Consider the following 20613-nt stretch of genomic DNA (forward strand, 5'->3'; position numbering starts at 1 on the left):
ATAGGAGGAGGAGAGAGGAGAGAGTGATGAACTGGTGCGGGAGGAGAGCAGGAGAAGAGAAACTACCCAGCGGTAGCACTCTCTATAGGAGAGAGGAGAATAGGAGGAGGAGAGAGGAGAGAGTGATGAACTGGTGCGGGAGGAGAGCAGGAGAAGAGAAACTACCCAGCGGTAGCACTCTCTATAGGAGAGAGGAGAATAGGAGGAGGAGAGAGGAGAGAGTGATGAACTGGTGCGGGAGGAGAGCAGGAGGAGAGCAGGAGGAGAGAAGCTACCCAGCGGTAGCACTCTCTATAGGTGAGAGGAGTATGATGAGGAGGAGAGAGGAGAGATAGGAGAATAATGACGTTTAGGCCTTCAGACAGTAAGGAAGTCGCAGGGTAAACTACTGGCGATTCAGTAGTTTAGGAGTATTGTTAGGGATGTCAGAGGAAGCGAGAGACAGACAGTACAAGAGGATTAGAGAGATTAGTCGAGAGTGTAGTATGGAATTTTTGGTATTTAGTCTTGGCGAGTTGGTCTATAAAGGGAATGTTGAGGTCGTTGTGAATAGTTGAGGTTAGTCACCGTAGAAAGGAGCGTCCAACTATCTGTCGGCAGTAGTTTTGACTGAAAAGTCCTGTACAGTCCGTATGTTTTGTAGGTTTGGCTGAACCCCACAGCTCTAGCCCTGTAAGTGCACATAGGTTTGAGAATAGTACTGTATAGTAATCGTTTGAGTTCAATGGGTAATTTGGGAGCATCGTCCAAGTAGTCTGTAAAGCAGTTTCGCACGTTTCGTCATAGCTTGTCTTTTAAGTCTAGTGGGTTCCACGTGAGTTAATGAGATTTAAATTTGTTGCTAGGATTATAAATTTAAAGATAATCCGCTTGGAACTGTGAATCCCTAGGGCGAATTACTTTATAGCTGTTTAGGGATAAGATTGCTCTTTCCACCGTTCTATCCCCCACCACTGACGCCATTCATTTAGCTTTTATTTATTTATTATTTTGTGTAAGTTGCACTTTTGATTAACGTGCCTTTCGGTAGCAATTGGAACACCCATATGGAGATCAGTAGTTTGTAAACAGTACATCAGTTTTAGCTATTAAACTGTGATTTCCGGCAAAACATGTACTGTAACCAAACAGATGGAAAAAAAAAATTCAGAAATAACGAAAAATATAGAGCAATTTGGTTGAGGATTGCAGCACAAATGAGTATGAGTAAGAGATTCTAGTAAATGTGGTGTGGGTAAGAGGTGACACAGACACACTACGGCCAAAGGTAAATTGTAATAACAGGGTGGGAGTACAGTGTGTCTATGTGTGTCTGTATGGACGATCAGACGAGACGAGACGGACAAACAGAGGGACACACGAGGCATCGTGGTTCTTGACAAGGGGGGCCGGCCTGGCGGGGGGTCGAAACACTGCCCCCACCTGTCACCTCACACAGACTCAACAGGTGGGCAAAGCGCGGCAGGTAGCTCTGAATCTACACTAACTGAACCAAACTGTAATACTCACTCTTCAGTCTGTATTTAGAAGCTCCGGCGTAACTGTTGTGTTTCTTTAATATAAGCACGCACTTCGATTTACACGTTATTTTTTTTGTTTTTGTTTCGTTTTGTTTCTTACTTCCGTTTCAGTTTTTTGTTTTTGTTTCCTTTCGTATTTTTTTTTTAGCGAGAAAACAATTAATGCACAACCCCCCCCCCCAAAAAAAAGTGTTGCAATCAGTGTTTTCCCCCCAATTTTGTTGTTATCAAAATAATTGATCTCATGAATGTAACTGAGATTAGAATCGTGATTTCCTTACAAGTCGGAAAAAAAGTTCACGCTGGACAAAGTGCCTAATTAAATATTAAAAAGGAAGTGCCTTAAATAATTTTAAATTTAAAAACAAAAAAAATACAATTGTTTTTTGGAAACAAGGAAGAACAAAGCTAATAACAAAAATTTTATTGTTCTTGTGACGTGATCTTAAAACATTTATTTACGTTCGGTTGTTTATTTTTAATTTTTTTTTAGTTTTAATCTTAGTTTTTTAATTTAAAAGATACTATTTAAAGAACATCATCTACTTCTGAGAAAACCACATTATCATGGAATGAGGGAATCTGTTGATATGAGAGAATTGGACACAGCCAGTCCTGTAATCTGGCCATCTTGGTGTTATTCAGGTAAGAAGATTGTTTAAAGAAATTAAAATTATTAATTTAACTTTACGCATAAAATGGGAGAGGCTTAAAAAAAAAAAGAGAGCGAGATAAGCTAAAAAGAAAACGCAAACAAGGAACAGTTTGTCCGTCACTATGACAACCAGTGGTACATTCAGCCCTCTAGGGTAAAATATCCTTCCCTATTTTTCAACCTTTCATCCCTTCCACCACCTTCTGCAAATAGAAAGTCCGGTCCAAATCTTTTCCCCACAGGTTTTTCCCCATAAAACGTTTCCCTTACTTTCCTGGACATAAAAAGAAAGGGCAAAGATTTCTTGATAGATGACCTGGGTGGTCGCTTGCTCTACCTTTTAAATACCTAGTAACCTTTCTCCATTATTTACTCTAGGGTTAATGTACTTTTAGTTCTCTTCTTCTTCTTCTTTTTTAATCCCTTTTTTTTTGGAAGGGAAAAGGGTTTTCCCATCGTTAATGCTAAGCTTTTAAGTGTAGAGTGTGTTTTAGATTTAGAAGAAAATTTTTTAGACTACTCTTTTACAGAAATTTTAAAAATTATAAATAAATTTGGTAGTTTTACTAATCTATAGTAGAGTACAAAATTTTTTTTTTTTTTTAATTCATTAAACCGGAAGGAAGGACGATTATTGCCAATTTTTTTCTTAGTTTTTATTGGCCAAACTTTCGCCCCTACAGATACAGATCTCTAAAAAAATAAGTTCCACAGCCCTTAAGATTACCAAGTCACACTTCGAAAGCATGGTAATAAAATAAAATAAAATAGGGAAGGGATTAGCTATGAGGTTAGCATACTGGACTCCCACGCGGAGGTCCCGGGTTCGAATCCAGCAGCTGACCCTTAGATTTTCTCTTCCTAGGAGCTTCTTACAGCTCACTGTCCGGTGATGGACAGTGTTGTCTGTAACGAGAGAACACTGTCCGGAGGCCGGCAGTGCACTGGAAAAAGCTCCGGGCGCTAATGACCTCAGCTGTTGATGCGCCAAAAAAAAAAAAAAAAAAAAAATAATTATTACTGTAATTTGACAATAATATTTCTTCCTTTTTAATGCCTTAATTTTTACAGGGATGGCGAACCTTTATGAGACGTGGGTCAAATTTTGTTCATTTTTTTTTTTTTAGTACTAGCTCTTGGGTCACTAATGCCCATTTGCGCACAAGAGTTAAGTTTCAAAAATTTTTAAACTGAATATTTTCAAAAAATCTAAACATCTTTAAAATTCAGTTGGCTTAACGGGGTAAAACGGGGACGAAACAAAGGGCTATGGGAGTCTCTCTTTTTACAAAACAAAACCTGAACAAAAAGTGTGTTTTATCAGAAGAAAAAGCTAAATATGGTTATTTGTGCTTTGGGTTGTCGATTTTTATTTAACAAACCAAATATGAGTAAAATTATACATTTTATTTGATATTTTTTGTAAACACTTTTGCTTTATTTCAAATACTACAAAAAGCATTTGTCGTCATTTACGTTTTAGAACTGTAATGATCAAACGAAAGGTTATAGATTAGGCATTTAATTTGCTTTTGTGTCAATGCGTGATTGAAAAAAAAGAAATACAGATAGAATATAAATTATCCACCACAATTAGAAAATCTAAATCAACCCGCGTGCAAACAAACAAATGGTTGCCCCTAGCAATTGTCTGGGGTCAGTGAAAAAGCTTACCCGCGGGTCATAGGTTCACCATCACTTTCTTAACACATCTTAATCAGGGGGTTTCGAATCCCCCCAACAATCAAGGAAAGTATTGAAATTTTCCATTTTTGAATTCTCAACCAGAAATATCTGTTTTAAAGACTACCTGAATTTTGGAAAAAGTATTTTCTTTCTTCTTTTTTTTTTTGGAACAAAGACAATTCGTGCGTATGTCTGTCAAAAAACGGAAATTCGCCAAAAGTCCTGTTTATATATATATACATATATATTTCGTGAAAATTCTTTAACAGAAAGACGTCATAAACTTTTTTTTTTTACCAGAATTTGTCAACCAATTGGAAGGTACAGGATTTGATTTTTACGATTTTTCATAATTTTACTGTTTATTACCTATTTTCTTTTCTTTTTTTTCACGAAATAATTTTAATGGAAAATCTTTTTTTTGAGTCAATTAAAGTCAAAAGAAATAAATGTGAGTTTTCTTCTCCAGACATCTTTAATATTTTATTTTTCCTTTCAGATCACGATTAATTACCTACTATAATTAAACGGTCCTACTTTTCACTAATAAAAGTTGTTAAAGTACAAAAAATTAAAAAAGGTAATTATAATTAAAACTTTACTAATCATTCACTAATTGTAATAAAATTAATAATAAATTTAATGATGTACTTAAACGAAAACTGATTGGCATTTTGAATGTAACGGTTTTTTTTGAATTGGAGTCTAACTTTCAAATTTATAATTTTAATCATTAAATTGATAAATATTATTCAATTTTAATCAATAACTAATGAGATTTCCTTGCTGAGCCTTAGCCTTAGAGTAGAAACTATTCTAAGGTCTCGAAAACCAAGAAACACCGTTAGAAAATAAATTATAATATAAAATTATTAATTTGTTTTTAAAAAATTTAAAATTGAACTGCTGAGTTGAAGGTTCAAAGTGATAAGACCAACGGGGCCGTTAACACCTGGAGATAGTCCAATAGTTTGTTTTTATCGCGCACTAGGGATGCGGGCAGAGTGGATAGAATATAGTATATACATCTATCTTATCTCTCGGCTCATAGGTCTGATTACTTGCCTTTTAGGCTAAATTCCGGTTTAAAAAATACAAACAGACAAAAAAAACGAGCAAAACTAAGCAAAAAAAAAAATAAATAAACTATCGAAGCAAACCTTCACTATTCAGTAAAATTGATTGGCTCAAAAAAATATAAGATCGATAATAAGATATAAGCATCATGCGACTTTTTTAAAAACTATTTCTTTTTTAGACTATTTAAAATTAATAAGTATTAAGTGCTATTTAAGTTATTTTCTCAGTTGATTTGTGAAAATAACTTAAATAACTATTAATTATTTTCAATTATTTGATTACCATGATTTCGAAGTGTGACTAGGTAATCTTCTGGGCTGCGGAACTTATTTTTAGAAATCTGTATCTGTAGGGCGAAAGTTTGGCCAATAAAACTAAAAAATTGGCAAGTTGGGTGGCACAATGATCTTCTAAAATATTTGGAAACTAATCTTTTCGATAAAATAAATGAATCGGAAGTATCCATTTCCAAAATCGATTTACTATATAGATTTTTGTACTTAGAAATATGTTTTCTTGAAAATGGTCGCAAAAATTTCTTTTGAAATGTTTTCATATCGTAAAAACAAAACCATACGCTGTTTAAAGATCTAATGGGATCCCATTCCGATTCTTCAGTATATCAGGGCAAGAAAGTGTGGGTTTTTTTTTCCCCTTATTTATAAAGGCTAGCGTACGGTTCCTGTGGCTTCGGAAAACCCAAATATTTTCACAAATCAACTGAGACACGGCAGCCCTATGTATATTTGGGTGAATGTTGAGATTATCAGTGTTCATGTTCGTGTTGTTAGGCTGGGATATACCCGCAGGGACGCCAAGTTCCCTGAAGAAATGGCTAGTCCATTTCCTCCCTACGGGGTATTTAATAATTATTTTTAAACACTATCCCCAATAAAAATTCTTCTAAGAAATTGTGTAAGTGGTTAGTCTTATTGTGAAGTGTCAAAACAGTTTATAATTAACAATCTCAAAACCATTAATTTGTACGAGTACTTTAAAATGAAGCAGAATTTAAAATTTGTAAACATTTTCCAGTGATTTTCGTGAAAATGATTCCAGTAATTTTCTTTTTTTAACTTTGATGTCGGTTTTATTTCATTTTTCCTGATTGTCGGCAACTTCATATTAGGGGGCTTACACCTAGTTTTCTTTTCAGCGTTTGGTCAGTTTTCTATCTTCTTCCTGTTAACAAATACGCGCTTCTGGATAATCCTATCGCTATCTATTGGATCCCAGAATAAGTAACACTTATCCTGGAGAAGTAACCCAATCTACCCCACGCTACCACATTGTAGATTGTATTAAAAGGGCGGTTCCACCAAAAAGGGGAAGGAACGCAGGCAATCCAAAATGCCCATTGTACCCGCCCACCCCTCATTTCATGAGAGATACCGGGGCTTTAAAACCAACAAATCCGGCTAAAGGTTGCACAGATGACAATACAATAAACTAATAAAGTAGTAACAGGACACTAGGGAGCATGGCGACTCAATCGCCTCAGTGCACTGGAATAAACCTAGAAAGTTCTGGTAAAGATTACTAGATGACACAAATCTCCAGGTGGGGAACCATTCAACCTCCCGAAGACGAGAAATCCTAGTTTTAGAATAAACTGGCCACACCTCAACAAAGTGCCGCACAATCTCATTGGACTCACCACAGCCAGCGCAGATTGACGAGACTGGGTAAGGCCGCATTTGAAAAGATGGTACGCATGACCACTCAACTGGCCGGATCCGGGACCTGCTAAAACCAACTATAGCCGTTTTTGACAGGCCAAGCATTTCCGTAGCCTGACGGCAGTCAGCTCGGCATGCTGACTCCCAAATTACGTTCGAAACTAAAATTTTATATCCATCTCATCACTTTAAACACATACACAGTTAAACAAATACAGGCACTCATTACAAATACAGATATTTTTTTAGAAATTGTACTTTGAAAATTGGTAAACTTCTCCCAGATGCCCTTTTTAAGTGTCCCTACGAAAATAATGGATTACAGGATATTGCTTAATTATTACTTGGATCGCAATAAAAGGATATTATATATAAAAAAATTCTTTATATATAAAAGTCCATTCTTTAGCAAAGTTTTTTAAAAAGAAAAACTGAAATAAAAATATGATAACGAAACAAAGTAAAAAATGTTTTTATTGATTAATATTAGGTGAAAATGGAATTATCACAAGATACAAGTGATAAATAATTTAAATAATGATAAATGATTAAAAACAATTATCACCGTTAAACATGCACTATCAGCCTGCATTAATATAACAGGCATAGTTATGCACATATATATACTTCCTCATGAATCATTTCGTTAGTTTTATTATTAATTTTTTTTGTTTTTCTTTAAGTGATTATTTCTTATCTTTAGTCACCTTTTACTTTATTATCATTAATGATTATGCATGAAAGTTGGCTAAAAGGATGGAGAAAAATAAACTAGAATGTAAAAAAAGAAAGAAGATAAACTAGCTAACAAAGAGAAACAAACGGTAATTCAGCTGCTGCAACAAGTGGTAACAATCTTTTCTTGGGTGTTTATCATTCAGTAATATTGAAACCGTTCGTTTGGAGATTACGATACGAAGAAGAGGAAGAAGAAAAAGGAAAAATGAGTCGTATTTGAATCACACTACTTCCGTTTACAATTTTTCACGAAACTTTCTTTCCAATAATTTTCGTTCCATGACATATATGATGATATTTAAATTATCATCGATAAATGAAAATGATAAAACTATTTCCGATTGAAAAATTGGAAAAATTTTCTCGAATTTTTTTTAGAGAGAAAAATTATATTAAAGGAAAAGTATCATAGTTATCTATTTGTACTTAATGAAATTACGAAAAATCAAAACAACCATGTTCGGGGAAAAAAAGTCCATTCATTAAACAGATAGTTCCAGTTTAGATATACGTGGTATCCCCAGCTATATGTATAACGACTTTTTCTCGGAAACTAAGATAGCTAGAACACCATCAGGCATGTAAAGAGATACGAGGGGGTACCCAAAAAAAACCGGAATTATTTTTTAAAAGCTATTTATTTACAAATTTTTTACAGAACAACCTTATCCCCTTCAAAATACTCTCCATTACAACTAATACATTTGTCCCACCGGTGCTTCCACTGTTCGAAACATTTTTTGTAGTCATCTTTAGAAATGGCTGACAGCTCCTTCTTCGTTTTTTCCTTGACCTCTTCAATGTTGTCAAATCGGTGACCTTTCATGCCCTTTTTCATGCGTGGAAATAAGAAAAAGTCGCACGGAGCCAGGTCAGGCGAGTAAGGTGCGTGGGGCAGCGGAACCATGCCATTTTTAGCCAAAAACTGTGTAACAGAGATGGCTGTGTGTGCAGGTGCATTGTCGTGGTGGAAGAACCAGTCTCCTGTTTGCCACAAATCGGGTCTTTTTTGGCGAACACTATTGCGCAATCTTTTCAAAACTTCCAAATACAAGGTTTGATTGACGGTCTGACCTGGGGGGACAAACTCTGAATGGACTACGCCTTTGGCATCAAAAAAGCAAATCAGCATTGTTTTGATGTTTGACTTGACTTGACGACATTTTTTTGGTCGGGGTGAAGATGACGTCTTCCATTGGCTCGACTGTTGCTTTGTTTCTGGGTCATAACCATAGCACCATGACTCATCACCAGTAATGACCTTTGACAGAAAGTCTGGATCAGTTTCAAGCTGTTGTTTCAAAGCACGACATGTTTCAACTCGATGTTCTTTTTGATTGTCAGTCAGAACTCGAGGAACAAACTTGGCAGCAACCCTTTTCATCCCCAAATCTTCCGTTAAAATTCGCTGAACCGAGCTCCAAGATAACCCACTACTCTTTGACAGTTGATCAATTGTCTGTCGACGGTCTGTGAACACCAGCTCTCGAATTTTTTCAACATTTTCGTCGATTCGGGCAGTTGATGGAGGTTTGTCATCAATCGACATGTCGCCATTTTTAAACCGAGTAAACCACTCGTATACTTGAGTTTTTCCCATAGCGTCATCTTTGTAAGCTGTTTTCAACATTAAAACACTTTCAGCAGCATTTTTGCCGAGTAGAAAACAAAATTTCAGAGCTGCACGTTGTTCACTTAAACTTGCCATCATAAAAAACGAAAAAAGAACAAAACAGCGCTGGTAAAAACAATCACTGCAGATGAACAGAACAAGCCAGGCAGACAACACAGGCAGGACTGAACTGGCAAGGAATTGCGCTATACACGTCTAGCGGCAGAAATGCGTACTACATAAGCTCCATGCGCGGCAACGCAATTCCGGTTATTTTTGGGTACCCCCTCGTATCTCGATAGGAAATTTGATGGGCGTGTTATATCGACACGGGGGGGGGGACACGGGTTATTTCAGTGGCCACCTCGTTCATCGGATTTGCCACCTATGGACTATTTCCTTTGGGTATCCCTGAAAAACAAGGTGATTATCCATAACTTTTTTCTTTCTTTTCTTATTTCTGCTTATCTAAAAGCATTTCTAAATCTAGGTGTATCAGAATCAAGTCGGGATGGCATCTGTAGATGAACTAAAGCAGAGAATAATAGATGCCTGTAAGTCGGTTAAAGCTGAATCTATTTCTTTGGCAGTAAGGGACAATTGGCAGGAAAGAGCATGTCTATGCATCTCTGATGGTGGAGGTCAGTTCGAGCATGATCTGTAATATTAATGAGGAGTAAAAATTTATAATAAAATAGTACTTTTCTTCTTATTCAATCAAAAAACCGTTATAATATTATCTTTTTGGCATTTCTTATAAGAATCATGTTTTCATTCATAACTTCTAAAATATCGCTCACAGAAAAAAACCGTTCCAGTAAATTTTTCTTAAAAAAAATAGAGGAATCAATTTCTGAAATAAAAACCGCACCTTCCCACTTGGAAAAAAGGAAGTTGGTGCCTGTATCTCGCTTCTGGATGCACCGAAAAAAATTTACAAATTAAATTTGGATTTCTAACAAAAAAAACTAAGGGAACACGTATTTTTTAGTTTCCGAGAAAAAGTCGTTATCCATATAGCTTGGGACACCCTGTATTTCTTTCGAATTCCGAATTTTCACAACACGATAAATCGATTAGTTTCGATTGAATTGAAAGAATATCAAGTTGAATTAATCAATTTTAAATTATTATCCTCAAAAAACCAGCAAAAAATTTTCTATTTTAAACATTACAGTTTTCTAAATATATGAAAAACTGTACTTTCTCTTCTCACCAGGCTAAAATTTCTTATTTTATGTACTCACCGGAAGGAAATAACAGTTTTGGAGTTAAATTTTGACTCCGCTAAATAATAATCATCGTGTGTTTAAACAAAATATCTTTAAAATTGAAAAAAAATTAGTCGGGGGAGCTAAAACTTAATAATTAGATTGGTGCCTGCCAGGAAATCTGATTGTAATTTTACGATTAAAATCTCAACTTTACGAATCCCACTACTTCCGTTTTTTTGGGGCGACTGATTCTCAATAATCCAATGGAGAAAAAGGTTATAGCCCAATTTCAGACACAATTTATTCTTCTTATTATTATTTTTCCTAATGATTTAAGGCGTGTCAACATCTAAGGTTATTGGCGCCCCGAAGCTTTTTTTTCCGTGTACTGCCGGACCCCCAGACAGTATTCTCTCGTTACAGACAACACTGTCCATCACCGGACAGGTGAGCTGTAAGAAGCTCACTAGGAAGAGAAAATCTAAGGGTCAGCAGCTGGAATTTGTTGTTATTATTTTGCCGAACTTTGAACCTAGGGGCAATAGAACCTCTTCAGAACTTATAATTGTTACATATACACATAATAATTGTTAATAAACTATAAGACCGGAAGATGACACAGTTGCTAAGTCAAAAGCTTGGTAAAAAAATTAAATAAATAAATAACTACGACTGAAACCGAAAGTAATCTTTTTAATCTATAACTTTCACTTAAAACCTTGTTCCAGGTTTATTGGCACTTTTGGTTCCTAATTTATGGGATGTTAATTTAGGGAAACATGGCCTTTTCTTCTAGGAAAATACTAAAAGCCCTATAAAATCGCCATCACAAGATTTGTTCAGCATTGGTATAAATGGGCTTAGTCTGATCTAATCTAAAACAATTTTGTCACATACCGGTTTCTAAGTAACTAATGATGAAGTGTACGGTGCCACAAAAGCCCCTGCGATCTAAGTACCTCCAATTTAAGAAATCTAAAGGGTAAGCAACTACGTATTTAATAAAGTTCTCAATTTTGGGAATATAATAATAGCCCGTAAACGAGAGAAAACGATGTAATTGTTTCTCGTTAAATTATTGATAACTTATTTTATGAATTTCCTAAATAAACCGTCCCTATTTTATTTATAATCAGAAAATCAATTTCTCATTCATATTTATAATTACTTTTTCCCCAACAATATTAAGACTTGACACGTAAAAAGTTCAATGCCATATGTATATTATTTTTAAAAAACAGCTGTTTTTAAATGTCTAATTTTCCAGATGTCCTCGATAACAAAAAGTTTAAAGTAAATGTCGCAAAATCCAGATCAAGTTATCTTTCGCAATTATTGCATGATAAAAGCAAATATTTAGTGCTATCAACATTTCTTTAACAATTTAATAATACTAGTTGCTCAACAATGTTCAATGACTTAATTTGGACTTAATAAGGCCATATACGTATTCTTTATTTATTTATAAGGGTTATTATTTTTATGGATTAATTTGAACAGCTACTTCTGCTGTTGATTTCCACCGCTGGGAGTCTATTATCTAAAATAAAATAGCAATAAATACCCCAATATTGTACTTGTAAAATATGTAGGATCGTAGACATGATAAAACATATTAAAGACGAGGTGTGGCTATTGAATAACGAGACTGATGCTGTCAAACATTTTATTTTAAATTTAAACATAAATTTAGTTATTATCACCTTCAATATACACCCCTCCCCTATCCCTACAACGCTCCATGCGAATATACCATTGTTCGAAACCGTGCTGGAAGACTTTTTCTGTGAGCTCCTGCATGAACGCGTGCCGCCTTTTACAGCTTCAACGGACTGAAAAATCGTGTACCTTTTAATGCAGATTTGACTTTTGGGGAACAGATAAAAAAAGTCACATGGGGTCAGGTCACAGGCGAATAAGGCGGATGACCTAAAACAGCGGATTTGTGCTTGGCTAGAAACGTCGTCTTGACAGACAATGCAGTGTGAGCCGGCCGCGTTGTCATAGATGGAGAACCCCGTGGATTTGTTCTTCCACAAAATCGGGTCGTTTTTTTTTCCTTACTCTTTCATGTTAAGGCAAGCACCTGATGTTGATTAATTATAATCGATATTTTCAATCCGTTTTGGTTGTGGAAGGGCGGGCGACCCCCCGGGCGGTCATCATCTCCGACGTCTTCTCTGGCCATCTTGGAAACGGTTGAATCACTTAAAAACTTGCGCACATGATCCAACATTCATCGCCATAAACTTCTTTTAATAAAAGATGAAGTTTCAGTAGCGGTTTTTGTCAAGTTTTGATGTGAAATTTCACGACAATTCGTTGCTCTACTACATGTGTAGTGTATCATGTTTTCGGCAAAACGAAACTAAAACACCTCTTACACAAACGATGGGTTCCGGTCAGACAGATTTCTCTACAAACACGAGAGAGACGCTGCAATCAAAAGAGAAGGCTTTTCGCTGCTGCACAGCTGTTAATATTTGGCACATGCATAGTTCTTCTGTAGCAGCATCAGTCTAGTTATTTAATAGCCACACCTCGTATATCATCGTAATGTATTGAATACTAGATTCTAACACGGAATCCAGCTGCTGCTGTGCTTCCCCTAGGAGCTCACTATTCAGTGTAACGAGAGAACACTGTACAGAGGCCGGCCGTACACTGGAAAAAAAAAGCTCCCGGTTGCTAAGGGCCGCAGATGTTGTCGCGCCCCTCAAAAAAAATTAATAGAATTTTAACTCTAACACACGATGATTATTAATTAACAAACTTAGCAATCAAACTTGACGAAGTACAAAAAATAATAATGCTTTAAAAAAAAAGCAAAACTCTTAAAGAACTGAAACAAAATATGTAATTTAATTAAAAACTAAAAGAGAATTTTTTTATCCCCTTCTAACCCTGATTATTACGCAAGTGTTTATGAGGTAATAAAAATATTTCAGTATACTGATCTTTTATTATTGTTATTCTTTAGGATTTTTCTTTTATTATTCCTAGAGTTTTGCTTTCAAAGAATTTATTATTGCCGTCAACTTTCATGATTTTTTTTATTATTCTTTATGTCGTACATAAAAATTATATTGAATTGAGTGAAAAGGAAGTTAGTCCATGATAATGTGATTTATACAAACTGATGACGTAGATCTAGTCAGCTGATAATGAAAGATAAAAGAGAACAATATTATAATGCAGTAATATTTCAGAACAAAAATTCATTGCAGCAAAAAAAGAAACTTAAATAACTTTACTCTAAAAACTCTGGTATGATTGGATATGATTGATTTTTATTAACCAATGAAAAAAAAAAAATACTTTGACAATTTTTATGTTAATTTTTATAGTCATGGATTTCATTGGTACATTTCTTTAATGTAAAGAAGTTTTTACTCTTTTCTTGGTCACTAAATAATTTAATATCTAAAGAATACAATAACAAAACAAAGCAAGAAAAAAAAAGCAGGCAGTTCATTTCTATTTTTAGAAAATGATCTAAAATGGAGTCAAATTGCAACGAAACGAACTTGAAGGCCATTAATACTGTTTACTGTTTATCAAAATGGAAGACCAATATTTAAAGATGGAAAATTAGATGTCGTTGTTACTATTTTATTTAAAGATAACCACAAAAATGTATGCAGTAACTAGACACTTCCCGCTTTTTATCAAATTTTCGTATTTTTTTCAAGAATTTTGATTCTTATCGAAGTTTTGCAGGAAATAAGACCGCTCATTACACTTAATTGCATCTAGAAGAAAGCTTAAGTTTACCTCTCTCTCTCTGTTCTATAGCGACCGGAAGTTTTATAGACTATTAATAGAGCTTATTAAGCTTCACAGATAATGAGCTTAAAATTAAAAAAATGTTTTTGGAGCTAGCTGTTTTCCGTTTTTGAACAAAACAAGTGAATTGTTATTTGATTTAGCTTATTGCGTCTCTTACTGTTTATTATCGAATCGTATCGTAGAAAAGGAAATATAAAAGTTTAACTATACTGCGAACGCTTTACATGGACGGGCAAAATTTTTAAAAAAAAACATTAATCCGTTGATTAAAATTGAAAATCTGCACGATTCTAAATCCTATCTCCTTTTTCAGGAGTCTGGAAAAATAAAAATGATTTTATTATTATTATTATTATTATCATTTTTTGAATGATTTTATCTCAGTATTAATAGCTATCTTCTTCTTCTTTCGATATCTCCTTTGTGCCGTGAGGCGTGGAGAAGCTGCCCCTCAATCCAACCCTTCCATCTATCCCTATCCCTCTATGCCATCCTTCTCATCCCCGGCAAGAGATGCCATCCTTCTCTATTTCGGCCGAGACTTTCAATGTACTCTTGCTCTCTCTTGCCAATATAGATCTGGCATTCATCATTTGCTTGGCTTTTTATCCTCCATTCTCAGAATATGTCCAAACCATCCCACAACTGTCGGGCCACCAAAATTTGCCGTGCTGGCTGTACTTTTAAAATCTTCTCTAATCCGCGCATTCCTGATACAGTCTCTCCATAGTTTTACCCAGGATGCGCCTTAGAAATTGCATTTCAGCAGCCGACAGCTCACTGGCATGCCTTTCCAGCACCGTCAGAACCATAGAGGAGCACAGACAGAAATACCGTTTTATGTAGCACCAATTTAGCATCAAGACTGAACAAACTGCTTTCCTATCAGTGTGGTACTTATTTGGTAGAATACACCGTTTGCTTTCTTTATCCTATTTAATACCCTCCTGATCAATTCTGCCATCCCGACTGATCACTGACCTTTAATCAGCTAACAGTGTCATAAAATCCTTAAACTTTAAATGTTTACTAAATGCTCACTAGAAAACCCTATTTCCGGAAGGCCTGCACAGATACTTCAATGCTTCACCTCCCCTTAAAGAGGTTGTATTCCGCTTCAACATCCTAGTTCATATCCAGGCTCTGTATGGTAACTCCAGGAGAAAAGAGGGGAATGTCGGGAAAAACTGAGGTAACCGGCTACCTGTAGCTTATGGCTAAGAATGTTACTTCTCGGAGAGGGAAACCAAGGCCTGTGAGCTTTACCCAAAAGTCGCTCTCCCGCATCAAGAGTCTGATTAAAAGGACAGGGTCTGGAGGGTGAGCTTTAGAGTGAGGGGAGCCACAATAGATCCAAAGAGGTCGCAGTGGCAAAGGCCTTGAGGCCGCCCTAGTTTAATCTATCTATCTATCTACCTGTAGCTTCATACACCACACACCCCGCAAGGGAAGTACAATATATCCATGAGTAAAACCACAGACTGTGCACTTTAATTAGGAAAGACTACATTGATGGTTTTTTTTTTTTTTTGTAATCATTGAACACGGATATCCGCAAGGACATTAAAAGTGCCAAAGTGGCTAATTCCCACTTTGGCCAGCGGAAGAAATCTATTTAATAATCTGCGAATGGCACCTTAATATAGAGTATAAATTTTGCAAAACAAAAATAAAACCAGTAACAGTCCAAAGAAACTGGAATTATAAAAAATCGATCAGGAATTAGAAAACAACTTTTCGGGATAATTGAAGAAAGCAGGAACAGATTAGGTAAAATTTTATTTTTTATTTTTTGGCCATTTATATACATTAGCGCTAGTGTGCCCGGTAGATAACTGTAGATTTTTATTTTTTTTTATTTTTAGTGAGGTTGTTACGACAGTGTTCATCTAAGAGAAAAACATTGTGTTATTCTTTGTGATCTTGTTGACATTTTAGAATATATATACACTTTTTTTTTTTTTTTTTTTGCTGAGAGGGGTCCTCATTGTGACGATGACCTTTAAACACAAGAGACCACGATATGTCCTAATGCTTCATCATTTTGTTTGTTAGTATGTTTGTATGTTTGTATCGGGTTGTAGGAAATACTCTTTTTGTCCATATGTTCGGTCTAATGATTAATTAAAATTCATAATTGTATGGAATTTGCGTAAAAATAATTGGCAGAAAAAAAATAGAGGCAAACCAATCATCAAATAACTTTATCAAAAACCTTTTTGGCTGACTTAGGGAGAGAGAGAGAGAGAGAGAGAAAGAAAGAAAGAAAGAAAGATACGTTTATTATGCCCTGGGACTCATGTCCCTTAAGAGCAACAAAAATAAATAAAATTTACATAATAAACTCAAAAAAACTCTCGGTTAAAATAATAAATATAAAATAAAATCCAAACAGCTGTTCGCAAAAAATTATTTACAATAAATATAAACTAATAAGAAAAAATTATAAATAACTTTCACAACTAGAATAAATAAATAAATAATAAAAATAAATAAATAAACTATTTCCTATTAAATTCCTGTAATAAGTAGTCATAAAATAAAAATCTGAAATTAAAAATTGTTTTCCTGTTCGTAAGGTCCGTTGGTAGGTCGTTCCACAGTCTACAGGCAGTGACGAAAAAAGAATTCTGATAGGTAGCAGTCCTGTAAGTTGGTATGTACAGTCTGGTGTGGACAGTCCTTGTAGTCCGTAAGTCCAGTACACCCTTAGCAGTAAACATGTCAAACAGATATCGTGGAGTCTGCGTCCTAAACAACTGGTACAGAAAATTGCCCTTAAAATATTTCTTGCGGAACTCAACATTAAGCCACCCCCAACTCATGGTAATGTGCTGTTATATGTTCGTCTTTTCGCACATTTAATATAAAAGAGAGAGAGAGAGAGATAACCGGAAATAAAGTCTCAGGAAATGGTGAATACACATTTTTTAACAAAATGAAATTTGGCATTTCGATAATTTGCGTAATGGCTATTCAGAAAATGTGAAAAACATATGAAGCAAACACTCTATTCATTTACCGCTATTTACTGTGAATTTCCTTGAAACTGATCATTCGTGAGGGTAAAATCGATAGAAAACGCAAAATTTAATCATTAAAATTAGTTAGACTTCCGTTCGTCAAATTTTCTTTAGATTTTGAATTTTGGATTTTTCAAAGAAAAGTTTTTTATATACAGCGGGTCGAAAAAAGTATTCATACACTAAGTTTTCTTACTTTATCTACTGAACTTTTGTTTCTAGGATGACTATTTCTTCAGCACTGAAATCGAAGATAGTAACAATGAATTTAATGCTCTCATTTTCTTTTATAAACATAAAGAATTCAGTAAAAAGCAGAAAAATAATTTATTGTAAGCAAAATAAGTATTAATACACTCAGTCTGAATGTTATAATTAACGCAAAACTAAAGACCTAATATTTTGTAAGCAATCCCTTTGCATTTGTTATTGCCTGAAGCCTCCTTGGAATAGATTCCACCAGGTTTAGTGTCTCTTGAGAAGTGATTTCTGACCATAATTTCTTTAAATTGGTTATGAGCTCTTTTCTGGAAGAACAATTTTAATTTTCGAATTTTTCGCTCCCAAATAAGACCATAAATTTTCAATAGGGTTTTATTTTTCTGCTTTTTAATCAATTCTTTATATTTATAAAAGAAAATGAGAGCATTAAATTCATTGTTACTATCTTTGATTTCAGTGCTGAAGAAATAGTCATCCTAGAAACAAAAGTTCAGTAGATAAAGTAAGAAAACTTAGTGTATGAATACTTTTTTGACCACTGTATATATAGATATTCATTCAACATATGAGTTTCATGGAAAATTGTTAGACCCGTTTCGGAGGAAAAATCGGAAAAAAACCTTTCGGGAAAATGGTGTTTCCGGGTTAAGACTTTTCCTACGCTAAGGGAAGGGGCAAAAAAAAAAGCTAAATAAACAGGCGGAAGTATTCAATTAGTAAAAGTATTGTATTATAAAGTAAAAATAGCAGGATAATTTGGGTACATATTTTGTTGATTTGGTATGTACCATTTATCCATGGGTAAGAATACTTAACGCCCTAGAAGATGTTGGCCTAAGAAGCTGAAGAAGATAATAGAGGAGAGTAAGTGCCCCATGCAATCAAGACAAGGTAATAAAAAGTGAACACAAAAAATAAAGTACACGTGTTATACACACGTGGACGACTCGTGTCTTCCTTATTTATTTTACTATAAAAATTATAAACATAAAAAAAATGTATATATATATATATATATTATATTCAACTCATCTTGGACGTCATAAAATAAAGAACGGTTATTTACTTTAATGAAATGATAAGCGTGTAACTAAAGATAAAGCAGTCTGTCCTCTTTGCTATCATCATGTGTTATTAGATAAAATTAATCAGGGTGTCCAACATAAGATTATAAAAAATTAAATATCTCGTGTTTTTTTTTAAATGTCAAAATGTTGCACATAATTTGTTGTCTATCACTCATTTTCGGAAATTAATCGACAACGTTTAATTAGCAAAACCATTGTCAATTAAACCACAACAACGATCGCTTAGATGGAGTCTGCTTTTATTTGAATTACAGAGTGAGAGAGAGAGGGAGTAAGAGAGGGAACTATTTGCGTCCTGAGCGGGTCAGAAGTGTCATCAGTCACCGAGCTATAAAAAGAGCAGCTCTGAACTGGGCTCTTTGAGTATGAGCCATCCGGTATATTAGAATAAATTTAATTACTCTTTGGAAAACAAAGAGGACCATTAATTTACTCTCAGAGAATAATATATTTTCTGGAGATATTGCCCAAATTTTTTAAAGAAATCGTATTTATTCACCGGAAGTACATGTCTTAAGGTTCGTATTTGGGTTCCGTTACTATTAGCTATTCGTACTCTTTTAGTAGTTCCGGCTAAAATGCGACAACAGGAAGTGTAATTTTGGTGAAGTAATTTACCAGTTTTTATTACTTTTTGTGCGAAAATAGCGCCAACGATTCATTTTAAACTTCGTACACTATTCACTCAACTAAATACCAACTACTTTTAATTGCCGGAAAATACTTTTTAAACCGGAAGTACGCTTAAGAAGAAGATTAAGCTTTGGGAGGCGAGAATGTTCGTTGATCTGCAGGGTAATTTGTGTAAAAAAATATTTGACATTAATTTGTTATTTACAATACAACTGGAGGATATTAAAAATTGTAAACGGAAGTAATCTAATCCGCTGCGTAATAAAAGTTCAGTGATGGCTACCGAAAGTGGCCAATGTTTGTACATATGGTAGACGTTTCTAAATTGTTCCCTATCTTAAAGTAGATAGAGTTTTGTGACAGTTATTATAATGAAGTTGTAGTTCATCAATGAATGAATACTACATCTAAAATAGTTGAACTTATCATCTAACTATCACTGCAGGCTAAAATCTAGACTAGGGTATCGCCGAGGGTTATCCAAAGTTCTCTGGAAAATGTGGCTAGTATCTCTACGAAGAAGGAAGAGTTAAGGAACGTCTGCGATGAGTATTTTACAGGTTCTTTCTTCCACCCCCCCCTCTGAAAAAAATTAATATTAGCAACTATTTTCGACAGGATGTAGGAGTATATCATCTTAACCGGATGGTGATATCTTTGTAAATCTACGATTTTTTTTTTAAATAATTTAATTCCTGTTCTGCAATTGTACGGCTCACGAAGAAGTATGTGTACGAGGATATTTTACCTACTCTATACAAAACTTTGCATTTTACACGAAGAGTTGGAAATAAAATATATATATATTTTTTTTTGCATTTATTTATGCTACAATCAGCGCGTTAGCGCTATAAGTAACAGTGATAACAGAGTAACATTGAATAACAGAAGTATAAGTGTGGAGAAGTTACTCAGTGGTAACACTCCCAAACATTAGGCTGTTAGTCCACTCTCTTCACTGGAGAGGAGATCACGAGGCCACTGTCTTTTAAGGTGTCTTGTCCCCCGGGTTATCAGGGAGAGTTCCAGTAGAAAGATTTTTAGCTAGAGAATTTATATGAGATTACAGGTTGAAGTGGAGTTTTCTGCATCGTGTTTTCAGCAACTTCGGTGATAAAAGGAATGTTAAGGTCAGTGTGTATAGTCCCAGGTTGGGAGACATAAAATTGAGCGTGTACAATAGTTCGAAGTATATTAGATTGTAGAGATTGAATCCTTTGGAGATTAGAGCGTTTAGTTGAACCCCACAGCTCTGCTCCGTACGCCCAGATGGGTTTCAAAATAGAAGTATAAATTAGTCTTTTGTTGTCCAGAGAGAGTTTTGATCTGTCGTCTAAGAGTCTTTTAAGTAGTAGATAGTGTCTGTCCAGTTCTGTTCTTTTAAGTCTAGTGTGGGGGTTCCAAGAAAGTCTTCGGTCTAAGTCAAGTAAAGCCCAAGGTAGCGGGCAACGTTCACTACTGGTAGAGGAGTTAGGTTATAGAAGACTGGAGGAAGAGTAATGCGCCGAAGAGTGAAGGTGATATTTTGAGATTTGCTTTCGTTAAGGTTAATAGCCCCATTTCTTGAACCACTGTTCTAATGTGGAGAGATGAGACTGCTTTCTGTGAGCAAGTACAGGATCATGATTAGTGGACAGTAAGGCGGTGTCATCTGCGTATGTTAGAAGTGTGGTG

At 35.0% G+C, this 20613-nt stretch overlaps 1 protein-coding gene across 1 annotated transcript in view; it reads left to right on the forward strand.

Moving 5' to 3' along the window:
• The first annotated feature begins 1381 nt into the window (after positions 1 to 1381).
• Samuel (SAM-motif ubiquitously expressed punctatedly localized protein) overlaps positions 1382 to 20613 on the forward strand; it is a 166451-nt gene continuing 147219 nt past the window's right edge. The window contains exon 1 of the mRNA XM_074115066.1: positions 1382 to 2165. Within this exon, the coding sequence (XP_073971167.1) occupies positions 2093 to 2165 (73 nt within the window). The 5' untranslated portion in view covers positions 1382 to 2092. The remainder of the gene's footprint in view (positions 2166 to 20613) is intronic.

Source organism: Rhodnius prolixus, unplaced genomic scaffold, assembly GCF_049639745.1.
Source record: "Rhodnius prolixus isolate KJV_2025 unplaced genomic scaffold, Rpr scaffold_7, whole genome shotgun sequence".
In the NCBI taxonomy this organism is placed as follows: domain Eukaryota; kingdom Metazoa; phylum Arthropoda; class Insecta; order Hemiptera; family Reduviidae; genus Rhodnius; species Rhodnius prolixus.